At 44.2% G+C, this 16,630-nt stretch overlaps 1 protein-coding gene across 5 annotated transcripts in view; it reads right to left on the reverse strand.

Annotated features, from left to right (window-relative positions):
• Nucleotides 1-692: 692 nt before the first annotated feature.
• Nucleotides 693-16,630, reverse strand: part of FGF1 (fibroblast growth factor 1) — an 89,146-nt gene continuing 73,208 nt past the window's right edge. The window contains exons 3-5 of one of the 5 annotated variants that reach the window (XM_047086302.1): nucleotides 9,258-9,361; nucleotides 3,843-3,998; nucleotides 693-1,070 (exon numbers count right to left, since the gene is read on the reverse strand). In XM_047086302.1, the coding sequence (XP_046942258.1) occupies nucleotides 1,059-1,070; nucleotides 3,843-3,998; nucleotides 9,258-9,361 (272 nt within the window). In that variant the 3' untranslated portion in view covers nucleotides 693-1,058. Of the gene's footprint in view, nucleotides 3,999-9,257; nucleotides 9,362-16,630 lie in introns of all 5 variants that reach the window. The other 4 variants (XM_047086295.1, XM_047086283.1, XM_047086316.1 and 1 more) reach the window with 4 other exon arrangements.

Genomic DNA, 16,630 nt, shown 5'->3' on the forward strand with positions numbered 1-16,630 from the left:
GTAGAAGGGACAAACACTGCACAACGCTTTTTAATTCGTGCACGTGCTTGTGTGCATGTACGTGTGTGAGAGCCGGTGTAAATGTGTGTGTATATGTGTCAGTGTTTGTGGGCATGATCTGATTCTGCCACAAGGTCTAGGCAACAGTATACTTTCTCCTAAGAATAAGAAGTCAGAAGGTTGACAAGTTTACTTAAAGAGATGTTGTGTAGTATGATAACAGTTTCAGAAGATCTGATGGGCAAACCCATCACCCTTCATCAAGACGCTTGAGATGCAAGAGATAACCCGTTTGTCCTTGACTTAAAGTTGTAAAGTCCTTCATTTTTTTCCCAGGTCACAGTATCTTTGCTTTAGCACAAGCTGGTCAGCTGTACAATAGTAGCATATTTTCATATTTTCTCATAATTTATACTGTGAAGGAGAAGTGTCAGTTAATTATGGTGCTTGGTTCTTCAATTCCCTGAATATACCTCCCTGATGTATCCCTAGAAAAACACTAATATTGCCTTAGGTTTCCAAACAAAATGAAAAATGTTTCTACCTTAGCTTTTCCTGTCAGCCTGTAAGGTCTCCCTTCCAGTGACAAGCTATGTGTCGAACACAAAGCAGCCACACCTGATGGATGCCTGGGACAGACCTTCCACGGGAAGATGAGACATCGTGATGTTCCCAAACTCAGAGAGACATTATCGCCTTTTAGTGGAACGTTTATTAATACTTGTAGGGTGCCAAAATTAAAGAGACAGTGATGTAAAATGACAGGTGTCTTCTTCATCAGAGGTCTGCTTCGCAGCCCATGGTCTCGGTTCTTTTAGGCAGTCTATTCTAACAAGGCTGGGGAGCTGGGCTCCACTGCCTCTGACACAAAGCGAGGACCTCCATCTTTAGTAACGTATGATGCGGTAGTCAGTTTTTGGTAAGCACACACTGTTGGCCGGGGGAGGCTCTAACTATCCCTTCCAAGGAAACAGATCACTGCCACCTCCACCGCCATCTTGCAAACAATCAAAAGCGGTAAATGCTCCTGCTGCTTTGTAGAGAATATCAGGCAGTTCTTAACAGTTGGCCTGAAAATGAATCCACATGAGAGACGTGTGACAAGCAGATGGCTACCTCACTTACTCAAGGAAAAGAGAGAGAGGGCAACAGGAACACTCCGTGTGTAAGGAACTCGAATGGAGCAGGGAACTGCCACCTACTTCCTTCTTACAAGATCTGACAGGCTCTTTTCCCAACTTGAAACCGGTCCTCCTAAAGCTGTCATGGTTCTACAGTTGGAAATATTGGGTTTACCTGGCCAGGTCCTCGGATACTTTGATGGGGGTTATCTTATACTGGGTATTGCGAATTCTTCCAGAACCTGGGTTTCTGGGACTTGCTGTTTATTCAGCAGCAACCTACAAAGTCTCTGTTTTTAACTTGGCTGAAATAAATGAATCCACAGCATCTTTCATCATAAATATAATGCCCTGGGAGAGAATACAGCAGAAAACCAGACAGACATTGTTTCCGGGTGCCCCGGTACCCAGTACAGTGCCTGACACACAGTAGGCACTGAAAAAAATACTCAGTGAATGAATATATGAATGATGACCGGGTGGAGGCTGGCAAGGCCATGATAGTGTTTCTTCTAACTGCTTTGGGTCTTTGAAACCACAAGCTTCCATCTCATCTGTTAGCAACATTTAATTTTTCTTGGCCAATGTTATATTTGAATTTGATTCATACCCTAAAAATTATGGACCATTATATATCTTAGATTTCCTCTCTGCATACCCTTTTCTGGCCAAATCTTCATAGTAAAGAAATGTTAAACCACACTGCACTATCTCCAGCTTGCCTGGAAGGATTTACTAAAATAAAATAGAATGGTCTTATCCAAGTTACAAAAACAAAGTTCTGAAGTCGTTTTTCTGTACAAATGCAGAATGATATTATTAATCGCAGCATTAACTTAGTTTGGTTCCTCAATTGCACTATATTGCTTTGAACCTTCACAAACCATCTTTTTTTTTTTATCATAAATATGACAATGCAATTATAAGGAGTTATTTTTTCCGTTAATAATGTCAATTCCTTAGAACATGAGCTAATATTCTCATCAGTTTGTATCCACAGTTACCCTCTTGTTGCTTAAGCGTCCCTGTTTTCAAAGGAAAACTTGTAATACCACAATTGAAAACAAAGTACAATCTCTTTTTATAGGTAAATGTAGTACAAGTAGTAGATAATTGAGGAGCTTATACATCATGTCCTATGATTATCATTCTCAGTGGCTGAATGCTAATCAGTTAACTGCCTTTGAGCTACATATTTATAAATGTGATTAAAACATACAGTCTCACAGTAAATTTAAATGGCCTATTAAAGACCTTTACATGGCAACAGTATCATATGTCAGAGATGAATGTTGTTTCTAATTTGCTAGCCACTTGGGTCAAGTTTACTCTAAGCAGGAAGCATATTTATACAAGTAATCGTAACACAAATGGTCTCTTGAGAAAAGCTGTTTGTGAGGGTTTAACATTTTTGAAGTATGCTTTTGTATATATTCTAAATGGGTATTTTATAGGCACTGGGCCAAAGCGCCTTAAATCCATGTTCCTTAGCACGGGCCTAACTGCTCCTGATGCTGCCTGAGTGTTCAGGAAGACTCGTGGGGTATGCGTTTTTTATGGGCAAGGCAAGAGAGGCTCGGGGGCCTTGGGCCCCCTTCCTTTGGACAGCATGCTTCAGGACTCTGCTACTTTAAGTATGGGGGGGGTGCAAGAGGAAACAGCAGCATCTGTAGCACCTGGGGGCTTGTTAGAAATGCACAGACTGCACCCCAGAACCACTGAATCAGAACCTACACTCAAACACGATCTGCATGTGATTTGTAAGCATTGCCTGGGACCCCAAAGCCTCTGCTTTCTGGGGACCAGGCACAGTCATGGTGTCCCTCCATCTTTCCTTCTCACTTCTGGAATCAACCTCTTTAGAGGAAATCATCCCCTCAGCCCACGTTGCCTTTCTTTCTCAGCACTCCCACACCCCAGACCCAAATGAATTTACCAATATCTGATGTTTTTGCTTTTATCAAGAACCCACTTCTCATGCTGTCCATCTGACATCATCCAGGGGCTTCCTGCTGCCGAATTATCTTGGGAAAGTCACGGCATTGTAATGACTCCCAATGCTATGCATTTATTCTGCTTTCCTGTGGGCTGAAGCTCCCATCCTTCATTTATTCTACACTGAGAGCCCACCAGAACCCAGTCTCCCCTTGCCATTTTAATCCCTTCTGTTCTCAAGGGGAGATTTTCTTCATCCTAGTTTCTACTCATGGAACACTGCCTTCCCCTAACCTAGCCATAAGCTTCCCTGCTAATATTTGTGGGGTGTTGAAAGGACGAAAGGGCATCATGCCAAGTGTTTCGGGGAATCACAGACAGGATTTTCTCAGTAGAGGGAATTGTATGCGGTTACTAATGACCCTGGCAGCTCCCTGAACACACTTCATTTGGCCCCGCCTTTGCATTGAGAGGCTCAGCCTGCAGCAGGTGCCCAGAGGCAACTGGGCATCCACACACCCAGGCTGGCCAGCCAGTTGGCCCCTAGGAGCTATTTGATCCCTCTGTTCAAAACTGTGCTGGGGTAAAAGGCTCTGCAAAAAAGTGAACTGGGCATTTGGAAGCGCACTGCTTACAATTTCAGGCTCTGTGGGCCAGGGGTTAGTGCAGCCAATAGTCAAGGGGACAACCTGGGGTCAGCTGGGTGAGGACCTCCTCTCAAGTGGTCAGCACCCAGGAGAGATTTCTTTAATCAGAGGAGACTGGCAGGGGGAGAAACAAAATTGCCTTCTGGCCATAGTGAGTCCGGGGACCGCGTTTGCAGCTTCCATTCTTCTTGAGACCCACAAACCAATTCTTTTCTGCGTGCTTCTTGGATGTGTAGGTGTTGTAATGGTTTTCTTCCAGCCTTTCCAGGAACAAGCATTCCTCATTTGGTGTCTGCTAAAAAGATACAACGGCAAGAGAGTAGAATTACTAGTGATTAGTTTTCAGTGAAGTTTCTCTGTTTACTAGCCGTGTGGCCTTGGGCGAGTTCACTGAGGCTCTTTATGCTTCGGTTTCTTCTTCAGGAAAATTGAGATAATAGTGGAACCTATATCTGAGGGTGGTAATGAGGACATAGAGTAGGACCCAGCACATAATGAGCCCTGGGTCCTGCTTCGGATTCTATATCTCCTTCCCTCTCTCCGCCCCTCCCCAACTTGTGCTCTGTCTCTCTCTCAAAGATAAATAAACATTAAAAAAATTGTGTTAATAAAATAAAATACATTTGCTATCGGGGCGCCTGGGTGGCTCAGTCAGTTAAGCGTCTGACTTTGGCTCAGATCATGATCTCACAGTTCCTGGGTTCAAACCCCACATCGGGCTCTGCACCAACTGTGTGGAGCCTGCTTGGGATTCTCTCTCTCTCTCTCTCTCTCTCTCTCTCTCTCTCTCTCTCGCTTTGCCCCTCCTTGACTTGGGCTTTCTCTCTCTCTCAAAATAAATAAACTTAAAAAAAATAAGAGCTTAGTGTTAAAAAAAAATACATTTGCTGTTTTTGTAAGATCCCCTTCCATTTGCTGTCCTCAGGACCCTAAAGTTTCCCCCTTGGGGAGATCCTGAATGACCATGAGCACGTTAAGGGCAGGGCTGGGCCTTTTGTCTCTGTAAAGTCCTGGCACATGGACATGACCATGAAAAACAGCCCAAATAGGTAAAATCAGACTGTGATATGGTGGGGAGTTTTAAGTTTAGGCTTGAAGGATAAATGAAAACCTGCTAATATTATTTTATATCCTGATGATTTTCACTAACAATATCAGGATTTTTACCTTAGTGCTGTCATGAATATAAATCCTTGCACAAAATGTGTCTTAAGCATAAAACATATCCTGGAAGTTAAAGTTATTTTAAAAATGAAAATACCTTTATTTTTTCCTGTGTATAAACAGATCTACTTATACGAAGAATTGTGCTTTTTAAAAATCACAACTTTAAAAAAAAGAAAGAAAAAATTTAAAAACTGCCCAAAGCCACCCACCCAGATATAAGGAACTGGTAACAGTCGATTAACATACTTCCTCATGTCTTTATGTACATATACACAAACAGACATGGATAAGGACATATGGATATAGACTGATGATGTTACCAAAATGGCGGTATAGCTGCCTTTTTAAATGTTTATTTATTTTGAGAGAGAGAGAGAGAGAGAGACAGGGAGAGAGAGAGCACAAGCAGAGGAGGAGCAGAGAGAGATGGAGACCCAGAATCTGAAGCAGGCTCCAGGCTCCGAGCTGTCAGCACAGAGCCTGACGTGGGACTTGAACTCATGAACCATGAGATCATGACCTGTGCCCAAGTCAGACACTCAACAAACTGAGCCACCCAGGCACCCCATATCTGCTTTTTTTTTCAGTTTCTTTATTTATTTTGAGAGAGAGAGAGAACACAAGCAGGGGAGGGGCAGAGAGAGAGAGGGAGAGAGAGAGAATCCCCAGCAGACTCTGCACCATCAGTGTGGAGACCAGTGCAGGGCTCCATCCCACAAACGGTGAGATCCTGACCTGAGCTGAAACCAAGAGTCAGACACTTAACCAACTGAGCCACTCAGACACCCCTGCTCTAATTTCTTTTTTAAAAAATGGAAAATAAAGCTATGAAAACATTTAATCTCACAAGATAATACAAGTTAAAAATGATTTAACATGTTGGCTATAATAACTGCAAAGAACAAAAAGCTTTACAATGCTTAATATTGGTGAGAGCATAGGAAATAGACACTTGCATGCACTGTTGTGAGATAAATTGGTGGACATTTTCTGAGGGTAGTTAGGCAATATGTATTACCTTTGACCCAGCAATTCCATTGGTAGGAATTGACCCTTAGGAGATACTTGGGCAAGGGTAAAACAGTATTTTCAACGATGGTCTTTGCAGGATTGCACGTAATGGTAACATTCGAAGCAACCTAAATCTTCATGGAAAGGTGATTGGTTCAAGTAGGTAGTGGTACATCCCTACAGTGGAATTGAGGGCAGCTTCCAATTTATCAAGCTGGAAAGAGTGCTATAACATATTAAATAGTACAGTTGCTTTAAAAATATCTACCAATGATTACTGTTTCACTGGGAGTTCATTGGTTGGAGAGTGGGAAGAGCCCCAGGAATTTGAACTTCCTATTTGTCAAGATTTTAGAATACATTTATTATATTTGGATGTAAAATACTTATGCTGTATACTGACTTTGCTCCCGTTCTAAGGCATGTGATCTCTGTATTATCTCTTCCCCCACAGTGGTTGTTGATTCCCTTTCGGGTGGTTTCCAGGCTTCTTCTTCATTATTCTTAATTTGTGGGCATGTTTGTGTACTTGACTGTGAGCCCTACTTAGGGAAGAGGTGGAGTCTTGTCAGCTTTGTGTCTCCCCACCCCCAGACACAGAGCCTTGTAAATTACAGGGGCTCGCCAGCAAGGTGGTGAGCTTAACTTGATTCTTGAGATTGTAGAAAGCACTCTGTAAAGTTCCCTTTGATTAGTAAGGAACTACGTAACAGGAAGCTTCCTGCTTCTTATTCATTTGCAGTCTAGGGCACTGACAACTGGGTGAGACACTTTGGGTCATTTTAGAATAAGACGGGACATAGTTGTAATATTTAGCTGGGTGACTCTCCTGCCTCTAGAGGAATGTATCCAGACGTTAGTGTTTGCTGCACAGTGTCAGGTGTGGGAGGAGGTAGGAAGTTTTGGACCTGTGTGGGTTGCCCGCTCCCCTGTAGGGAGGGTACCCCATGACACCCCTCAGTGGGCGTCAGGCCTGTGTTCTGTGACGAAGCTGAGGGTGGCCACGTCCCTCACCTGATGTCTCCATTGAACTAGAGCGGTCGACACACTCAGAATGGCTGAGTCACAGGCTGAGTCAGCAGGCCAGCTCGGAGATGCTCCAGCCCAACCCCACCAGGATTTGTCAGGGGTTGTTAAGCGCTTGGTGCATTGCCAGCAGCTTGGAGATGCACAGTTGATTCATGACTATTTTAAAAATTATTTTCTTTTTTTATATTTTAGCATGCTGTTTTCCCCTCAACTATTTGGGTGACATATATCCACTGTAGGAAATTTGGGAAATACAGGAAGGCATTCACATATTATAAAATTGGCTACTTATCACCCCTAGAGATAAATGCATTAATGTTTTGATATATATGTATCCTTTCATTATGAAATCTAAAATATGTCATTATTTTATATAACCTTTCATGATTAATAGAAAATATTTCATTAGTTTTAAAAATAATATGTCCTTTCCACAGACATAAACATTTGTATCAAGATGGATTAATACCTAAAACTGCCTGAGAGCATGAGGTAGAGCTCTGAGATATTTTAGAAATTGTAATTTATTAATGGAGAAGTATATCAATTATTAGGCATAATATATTAAGATTACCCTCAATATTTCAGGTGAAGCACATTGATGGCCAGGACTATGATGGGAGCCTAGAGGAAATTGGGTTTGGGTGTTCTTCCTCAATATTTTTATACAAATAAAAGAAAGTTATAATAAGCATCAAAACGGATTTAAAAGAGGAAAAGCCATAAACTGTAAATATAACCTAGGAAATAATGAGGATAAGGGATTTATAAACTTATTATTTGTCTTCTAGCTCTCACTGATGAAGCACCTCCCCCATTTGCCAGCAACATTGGTGGGTGGGTTCTGTGCATTGTCTCTCTGACCCCTCTTAACCCCTGTGTGTGGTAGTGACCATCCATTACTATCCTTATTTTAGACAAGGCTTAGAGTGGGCAAGTAACTTGCTGAAGTTGCAGAGAATTGAGATTCAGTTGTGAGTCCAAGATTCAGTGATTGGTTGGTTGGTTGATTGATTTTATTACCAACCGGAAGAACCACCTTTAAGAAAAATCTACTTCAAGGGCCACCTGGGTGGCTCAGTCTGTTGAGCATCTGACTCTTGATTTTGGCTTGGGTCATGATCCCACAGTCGTGGGATTGAGTCCCACATTGGGCTCTGCACTGAGTATGGAGCCTGCTTGGGATTCTCTCTCTCTCTCTCTCTCTCTCTCTCTCTCTCTCTCTCCTCCCTCCCTCCCCCCATCTGCCCCTCTCCCCCACTTGTGCTCTCTCTCTTTCTCAAATGAATGAATGAATAAAAAGAAAAATGTGCTTCCATGTAGCAGTCAAAGTCTAGCTCCAAACTCTTTAAAGTTGTCCCATTTGATACAGATTTCAGCAAACAGGCTACAGGAGGTGGCCCATTGCTCCTGACTTGTAGCAGGAGCTACAAGTCACACTATATTCACATCCCAAACCCTGGCTGAAGTTACAGCTTCGGGAGACAGTTTTCTGTGCCTGATGCCAGTTGGCAATTTCATTTAAGTTAAAGAGAGCCTCAGACCAACCCCCTCCTACCACTGCCTTTTTGTAGACATCTCCAAAAGGGAAAAAAAGGAGTCTGGCCAAGTCTCAATGATCAGTTGTTAGGATAAAGAGAGAGGATCATTGAAATTGAGAAATAATTTCAAAACTTGTGTCCATTGGCTTTAGTTCTCTTTCCATTGAGATCTTTTACCAAAGGTACCATGAGGGGCAAAATCAGATGGTCTGTTTCTATTCTTTTCTCACAAAGATCAGTATGTACTGAGTCAAACCTGTATAAAACATCAACCAGGAGAGAGAGGGAGTAGAAGATGTTGAGGATTTTTAGCTACTGAATAAACTCTAAGACCGTGCTTCTCAAGGACAGGGATGTGGCTCATTTGTCTTCACAGCCCTTCAAACTTAGACACAGGAGGCACTCAATACATGTTTGTTGGATGACGTATCCCATGCTAGAGTCCGGGCTTGATAATTTTTGTGAAAAGCATAGAGAGTGTGGTGGTGCTCCAGAAACATGTTTGGAGTGAATGAATGAAATGGGAATAGGTATTCTGAAATGACTGACTGGTGCGTTACTAAAATTTCAGTCAATGTCTCCTCTGTGTCTCCGTGATAATTCATTCGAGTATTTTGAAAGAATATCACAAGAAGCTCTTTCATGTCTGAGCCTAAATAAAGCAGGGTAGAGGGTGGGAATCTTGCTGGAAAAAATAACAAACAGAGACTAATTGCTGCTTTACACTTTGCATCACTCAACGTAACAAGATTTCTGGAAACCTCCAACCCTGGCCGTGTCTGGAAGCATGTCAGCCTCATACTTACTGAGCCGTACAAAAGCCCGTCGGTGTCCATGGCCAAGTACTGGCCAGTCTCGGTACTCTTTATATACACCTCCCCCACGCTTTCCGCACTGAGCTGCAGCTGAACTGAAATAAAAATAACACGAGCAAAAGTAAATAAACACTAAAGCTTTGGCGATAGGACCTGGCGGCCAGGACAGTTAGCCATGGAAAATTCTGCTCATTCATTTTGCAGTGCCCTCAAGGATGAGCCTCAAATTAATCAAAACATTGAAATACAGTTCCTTTTTCTTTGCCCTCCAAAGAAAGCTGTCCTTTGGGAATTATGTTCTTGAGAAAAGGAGAGATGATGGCAGGCGTGCCCACCATCCCCCTGTTTGTTACACAATGACCCCTCATGCACTTCCTCTGTCCCTGTCCCCTGGCAGGAAATAACCATAGGAGGAAGCGACATTTGCTTTCCTAGGTGCTGTAGAGTGGGCAGTTGGCCAGCCTGAGTATGTACTCCTTCAATTATCAGCCTACTTTGGGGACGCCTTTTTATAGCCCCAGCCTGTTAGGCATGGGAGCTTCTCATGGACAGATTGTTATGAAAAAAATCTGATCCCGCTAGCTTGCCATACAGAGGGTTTTCCCAGGAAGTTGGATTGGTTGGTGCATCTGAAACTCAGGGAACTCTCCCACAGTGAAGTTCAGTCAACTCCCAGCCTCTGTGGCGGCCCAGCTGGGATAGAGGCAGAGGGGAACACCAGCTTCTCATTGGGAAGAAAAAGCAGTTGCCTGGGAATGCAGGGATGGGAACAGTGGTTCTCACCCTGGGGTGATTTCGTTCGTCAAGCGACAGTTGACCATGTCCAGAGACATTTTTGGTTGTGCTGGCTGCAGTGAGGGTTATGGTACTGGCGTCTGGTCGTAGAGGCCAAGGATGTTATGACACATTTTGCAATGCACAGGGCAGCCCCCACAACAAGAAATTATTCATCCCAGAAGGTCAATAGTGCTGAGGTTGAGAAACTGTGATGTTGAAGGCAAGGACATGAGTTCCTCTGAGTTAGTCTCCCCATTTACACTGATTGATAACCCAGAGGAGCTTTGCCCACTGCTGGACAACTAACTGGAGTGTGATACCCATTCAATAATTATTCATTTGTTCATTTGTTCAAATAATTATTCATTATTCATTTGTTCATCCTTCCCATGGTAGTTCTGGAGGGAGAGATCTTTTGATGGCTAGCATTTGAGAATCAAAATTAATTCTGAACTCCCTGGACAATTTCTTTGGCCACTAGACTGTCACAACCATCGTTAGGAGTGAAACCTGCCTAAGGACCAGTGAGCACCCAGTTCTCCAGGAGGACAAACTGACCTCCCCAAAGGTCAGCTTACTCAGGGGCTGAGGGGCAGGGTGGGCTGGAAGGAACATTGGGGTTTGGTCGGCAGATGGGGACTCCTCATTGCCTTTTCTTTGTTTTCATGTTTTATTTAATTTCTTTGAATAAGAAATACATTCCCATGCGTCAAACCTGGAAACCGTGTAAGAGGAGACTCTGAGGACTCTCCCTTCTGTTGCCTCTACCCCCCAGCCCCCACTTGCAACTGACGGGGATACAGTGGTAAACAGGATGGATGAGACCCTTGTCCTTCCTCCAAGGATACGTTCATTCTCAGGGGGTGGGGGAAGACAGAGACAAACAAGTAAACCCCTCCTAGATATATTTTATGTGTATCCTTCTAGAGAGATCTTAGGTATATATGAGCAACTCCGTGTTATCTTTCCTGCCTTTCTTTTTTTTTGTTTTTTTTTTTTTTACATAAATGGTATGATATACATACAACTATATACCTTGTTTTGTTTTGCTTGTCTGTTTGCTTAGAAATTAACTGGAGAGCTTTCCAGTTCAGTACTGAAAGAGTTAACTGCGTTCTTTTTGCCACTTGAATTGTGTTCTACCATGTGGCTATACCATAACCATTTAACCACTTCCTTATTAATATGTCTGTATTTTCTCATTTCCCTCTGTTTTCTCTATCTTATGATTCATCCCAAGGGTGATACATAGTTCCATCACCCTTACCCAAGATGCAGTTCTCTTGTCTTTGGAGGTGTTTGCTACAGAGACTCGGGTCTCCTGTAGCTTCCTGTGGTCAGTGGAGTTTAATCCACTGGAAGGAAGCTGGAAGCTACTGATCTCCTTTCCCACGGGTCCTTTTGACATGGGTTACTCAGAGAGGGTAGTCATGATAGAACGGGCCAAAAGGCCTCCATCCTGACTGGGGCCTCCCCTCTAGCCTCATACCACACCACACACTCACTCACTCACCTTGCCCCACTCACTTAGCTCTCCCAACACATCAAGCTGTTTCCTGCCTCAGGATTCTTGCCTGCATTCTGCCCTTTGTCTGGCACCTTCTTCCTCCCAATATTGACGAAATTGGCCCTTCTCTTCCTCCAGGCCCCAGCCTAAATGCTCCCAACTTGGAGAGGCCTTTCCTGCCCAAATCCCCTATGACTAGCTGTACAGAGACCCTCCACCCACTGCCCCTGCCAATGCCACCTTATGATCTTCACATGATCATCTGGCTTAGTCCTTTGTTTGTTTCCTTCATGGCACTTTATACAGCGTACAGTTATTTTTGCCATTTAACAGTTTACTGGTTTATTTCTGCCTCCCCGGGAGAGTGTATACCTGGGGAAAAGGGCAGGGATCTTCTCTGGCCTGTTCCCCGTAGGTCTCCAGCACTTCACACAGTGCCCTGTGCAACGGTTCAGCCAACATATGTGTGCCGAATGAATGATGTTAGGCTAATATCTGCAGAGATGATCCTACTGGTCCATCATCAATAAGCCGTGCACTTTGAATTATGTTTCCAGTCATACTTTGTGGAGTGAAGTAAGAGGGACCAAGCGGAGAGCTTTACAGGCTCTTCTACCAGCCAGCTGGGTGACCTTGGCGAGGCTCCTTCATCTCAAGGCCACAGTCTCTTTATCAGTAACATGGGTAGGGTTTATATTCAGTCTCTAAAGTTTTTTCCCAGCTCTAACAGTCTATGAAGCAAGTAAATGCCTTTAATAGCAATGATGCACACAACAGAATAGTGTGTGGCCGTAAAAGGGAATCAAGTACTGATAGGTGCTACAATGTGGATGAACCTTGACAACAGGCTCAGTGAGAGAAGGTGGTCACAAAGGACCACTTATTTTATGATTCTATTTAAATGAAAGTTCCTGAAGGTACAGACCCAGAGAGACAGGACATAGATTAGTGATAGGCAGGAGCTGAGGAGGAAGGTGGAGAGAGCAAAGGGGGCATTATGGTTGAGAGGTATAGGGTTTCATATCTCAATAAAACTTTTTTTTTTTTTAGTACCCTGTATTTTCATTGGACTTGATGGTTTACATAGAAGTTGTACATAGATTTTTCTGTCAATTTATCAGCATAATCCTGTATGTTTAAGAGAGACAAAAGGAAGGAACTAACTGTGTGTTGATCACCTATAATGTGCCAGGCATTGTGGTAGTTTCTATCCTGGTATAAATAGTATAAAATTATAGCACAGGTTCCAGAATCAAACTACATGAATTGCAATTCTGGCTTGGCTACGATATGTGATCATTGGTCAAATTATTCATCTCTGTTACCTTATGCGTAATGATAGTACCTGCTTCGTGGAGTTGTTTTGAGGATTAAATGATCTAATATATGGAGAGTGCCGAGGACCATTACTGTCATTTCCACCGAGCTACGGTGACCTCATTGCTTCTTACAGCATTCCCTGTTGGAAGATGGCAGTGGCTTTGTCCTACAGGTGAGGAGACCGAAGCTTGCTGAAAGCATATTTTACTCAACATTATACTTATAATCAGGAAAAAAATCGTGACCAGAGCCCAGCTTTGAGTATTTCAAGTATCCTGCTTTTTCTTCTCTTTCATACAACACCTTGGGACCCAGTGATGGGGAAGATGGGTCCAAATCCAGCCAAATTCCCTTTCTTGCACCCACTTATGTTCAAACAAGACGTACAAGATGGCAGATGGTCATCCAGGATCCCATTTGTAGCTACGGAACGGAATGATGTTAGTTGCCTGGGGCTTTTTTCCACCTACCACCCATATGTGTAGGTATTGAGTCAAACACATTCTAGATGCTACAGGAATCCCATAGGGAAGGTCCTTTTGGGTAATCAAGGAAGATTTTTTTTTTTTTTTAAGATAGACTTTATATTTTAAAGCAGTTTTTGGTTCACAGCAAAAATGAAGAGAAGGTACAGTGATTTCCCATGTACCCCCTGCCATCACACACGTGTAGCGCCCCGTTATCAACTCCCCCATCACAGTGGTACATGGGTTACACATGATGGACCTAAACACTGACACGTCAGTATCATCAAGGAGGATTTTCAAAAAGCTTTTCATTTCCTAGTTCATTTGCGTTCTGCGGCTTACATAGCCTGCATTTGTCTTTCTGTGGGGGTAGGTAGAGTCGACTTTGGACTCCCATCTTGGCCGCGTGAGGGCCTCACGGAGGTAAACACGAGCCAGGGCTGCTTGGCACGGGGACGCAGTCCTCGGCCGTGAGCCCCCACACCAGGGTTGCTGCACTGGTGAGAGTTCGTCTCAAGAGTTTCCTCTGTAAATATTATTTCTCCAGGATGTCCAAGTTTCATAGCTCATTTTCACTGGATTTCTTTCTGGCGAAGTTTCCTAAACATATATCCTCTGTGAGCAGGCCTGGCAGGAAGGAGTAACACCCAGCCGGGGCCGCTCGTGTAACCGACGAGGCGTCCAGCTCCCCAGGGTGACTTCATTCCAGTTTTCTAAACTTACAGTCTCCCGCAGCTGCTGCTGAGGAGGGGAGCGGGAAGGGGGCGTGTGAGAGAGGGGGGCTCTCAAGGAGGGAGGGGCCGGCTCCACAGCCCGGCTGAAGCGGAGGCTCCTCCCCCTCGGAGCAGGGCCAGGGGCCTGGAAAGGCTCTCAGTCAACACGCGTTCACCGACCGTTGCGTGCTGGGACCGTGCCCTGTGCCACACACCGACCCTACCGCAGGAGCCTCGGGGGTTCAGACCCTGAAATGATAAAGCCAGACCACAGAACCCCTCCCCCCACTCGCTTTTGAGCTAAAAACGAACACAAGTGCAACAACTACAACAGAGACTCTGTCTCATGCATGGGTATTAGGTATTATTAGATAGAGCAGATATGCCTATGGATGGGGTAGATGCAAAAAGCTGAAAGTAATGTGTGCTGAAAACAGCACATTGCAAAAGCATATTTCTAGTAAATCCTTGAAGAAATTCTGTAAAAAACACAAAACAATGTGCATAGCTCATGAATATATAGGAAGTAAGATAGGAAAGTGTGCATTGGATTCAGACCAAATTCATACCAGTTGCTGCCATGGGGAGGATGAGAAGAAGGGCCAAGTCTGGGGACTGCTGGTGGGAGGAACTTCCCCTTTGTCCTAGCTCTTCACTTCCTTACAAACACAATTCTTTTTTTTTTCAATTTGAAAAAATTTGTTTAATGTTTATTCATTTTTGAGAGACCGAGCATGAGCAGGGGAGAGGCACAGAGAGAAAGGGAGACACAGAATCCGAAGCAGGCTCCAGGCTGTGAGCTGCTAGCCCAGAGCCTGATGCGGGGCTCGAACTCATGAACTGGGAGATCATGACCTGAGCCCATGTTGGATGTTTAACCAACTGAGTCACCCAGGCGTCCCAACAAACCTAATTCTGAGGCAAGAACAGCCAGTGGGTGACCCTGGCTCAGTTTGGGTGATGGGGCTGCTGCTGATCGTGGCTCACTCCTTTCCGGAGCAGTAGTTGATGGATGAGGCTCAGCACAAATACTGATGGGCAAATACTCAGAGCTGGCCATGATTCCAGTTCTTGCCCCTGATGACCCCTGCTGTGCCTTACGACCCAGCTCAGGCTTGACCCAAGCACCATGTAGACCTGAACGTAGGTATCCATGAAGGTGACTCCCTTGACGGTTGACAGGGAGCCAGAAAAGCTGATAAGGCAGGACAGGGCTGAGGGGCCTCTAGGGCCACACATTCTCTGCTCAGTTTCTTTTCTGCCACATTGCACCAGGTTAACTAACACCTGAGCAAAAGGGAAGGAACACTTTTCTTTATCCCATGCGGGGAATTTAGGACTTGTAGTCTGTAACAGGAAGGTCCCTGGCTCTCACACATCCCAAGGATGAAGGGGCAAGGACTTTTCAAAAAATGAGACAAGTCATTTCATCCACAGAGTATGTATTGTTCCATACTTCCGAAATGGGAATAGGAACTTCTGCACTAGCAGAAGAAATGGAAGCAGTTCTTAATTAAAAAAATTTTGGGGGGCGCCTGGGTGGCTCAGTCCGTTGAGCGTCCGACTTCGGCTCGGGTCGTGATCTCGCGGTTTGTGAGGTCGAGCCCCGCATCGGCTCTGTGCTGACAGCTCAGAGCCTGAAGCCTCTTAGGATTCTGGGTCTTTCTCTCTCTCTGCCACTCCCCCACTCATGCTCTGTCTCTCAAAAATAAATAAACATTAAAAAAAATTTTTTTAATTTGTTATTTTATTTTATTTATTTATTTTTAAATTTCTTTGTTACGGCCACCAGTTCACACAGCCCCCAGGGCCCGCACAAGCACAGAGGCCCTGCCCCTGCCTGGGGCTCTTGCCTTCTCTATCCCCAGCCCGCCTCTTATCTGCCCCCGCTCGCCAGCAATTTTTTGAAACATACTCTAGAAATACGTTTCTTAGAGAAATTCACATTTATAAAGCATTGTAAAAAATGTCCTAAAAGAAGGTCGTAAATGTTAGCTTGGTGGATTTGTGACCATCATGTCTTCTTTACTAGGAATGCATTAGGGAGTGCTGGTTTGGGAATGGCCTGTTTATCAAAAATAGATGTCAGGGGAGCCTGGGTGGCTCAGTTGGTTAGGCATCTGACTTTGGCTCTGGTCATGATCTCGTGGTTCATGAATTCGAGCCCCGTGTCCGAATCTGTGCTGACAGCTCAGAGCCTGGAGAGTGCTTCAGATTCTGTGTCTCCCTCTCTCTCTGCTCCTCCCCCACTCATACTCTCTCCCTCTTTCTCTCTCTCAGGAAATGAATAAACATAAAAAAAAAATGTTTTTTAATACTTAAATGTCATTTCCATCTTCGTGGATCATGCTCCTCCCTGCCCTGTGTTTATAGTTTCGACCCCTTCACGGATCTTTACTGGGAGCCTATGTAAAGATGAACCCAGAGCTTTTGGGTGGATATGCTAGCCCCCCACTAGGCAGTCTACCTTTTTTTCTGCAGAGCTATATCTCTGGTTTTCTCTTCTCCCCAGTGCCTTCCATTAGCTCTTAGCAGTAGTTTATTTACATTAGATCCACATGATTCTTACTTTCCAAGAAG

This window comes from Lynx rufus, unplaced genomic scaffold (genome assembly GCF_022079265.1).
Source record: "Lynx rufus isolate CCGP_SWC_20201006 ecotype Redwood Valley unplaced genomic scaffold, mLynRuf1.p SCAF_1, whole genome shotgun sequence".
Classification (NCBI taxonomy): Eukaryota; Metazoa; Chordata; class Mammalia; order Carnivora; family Felidae; genus Lynx; species Lynx rufus.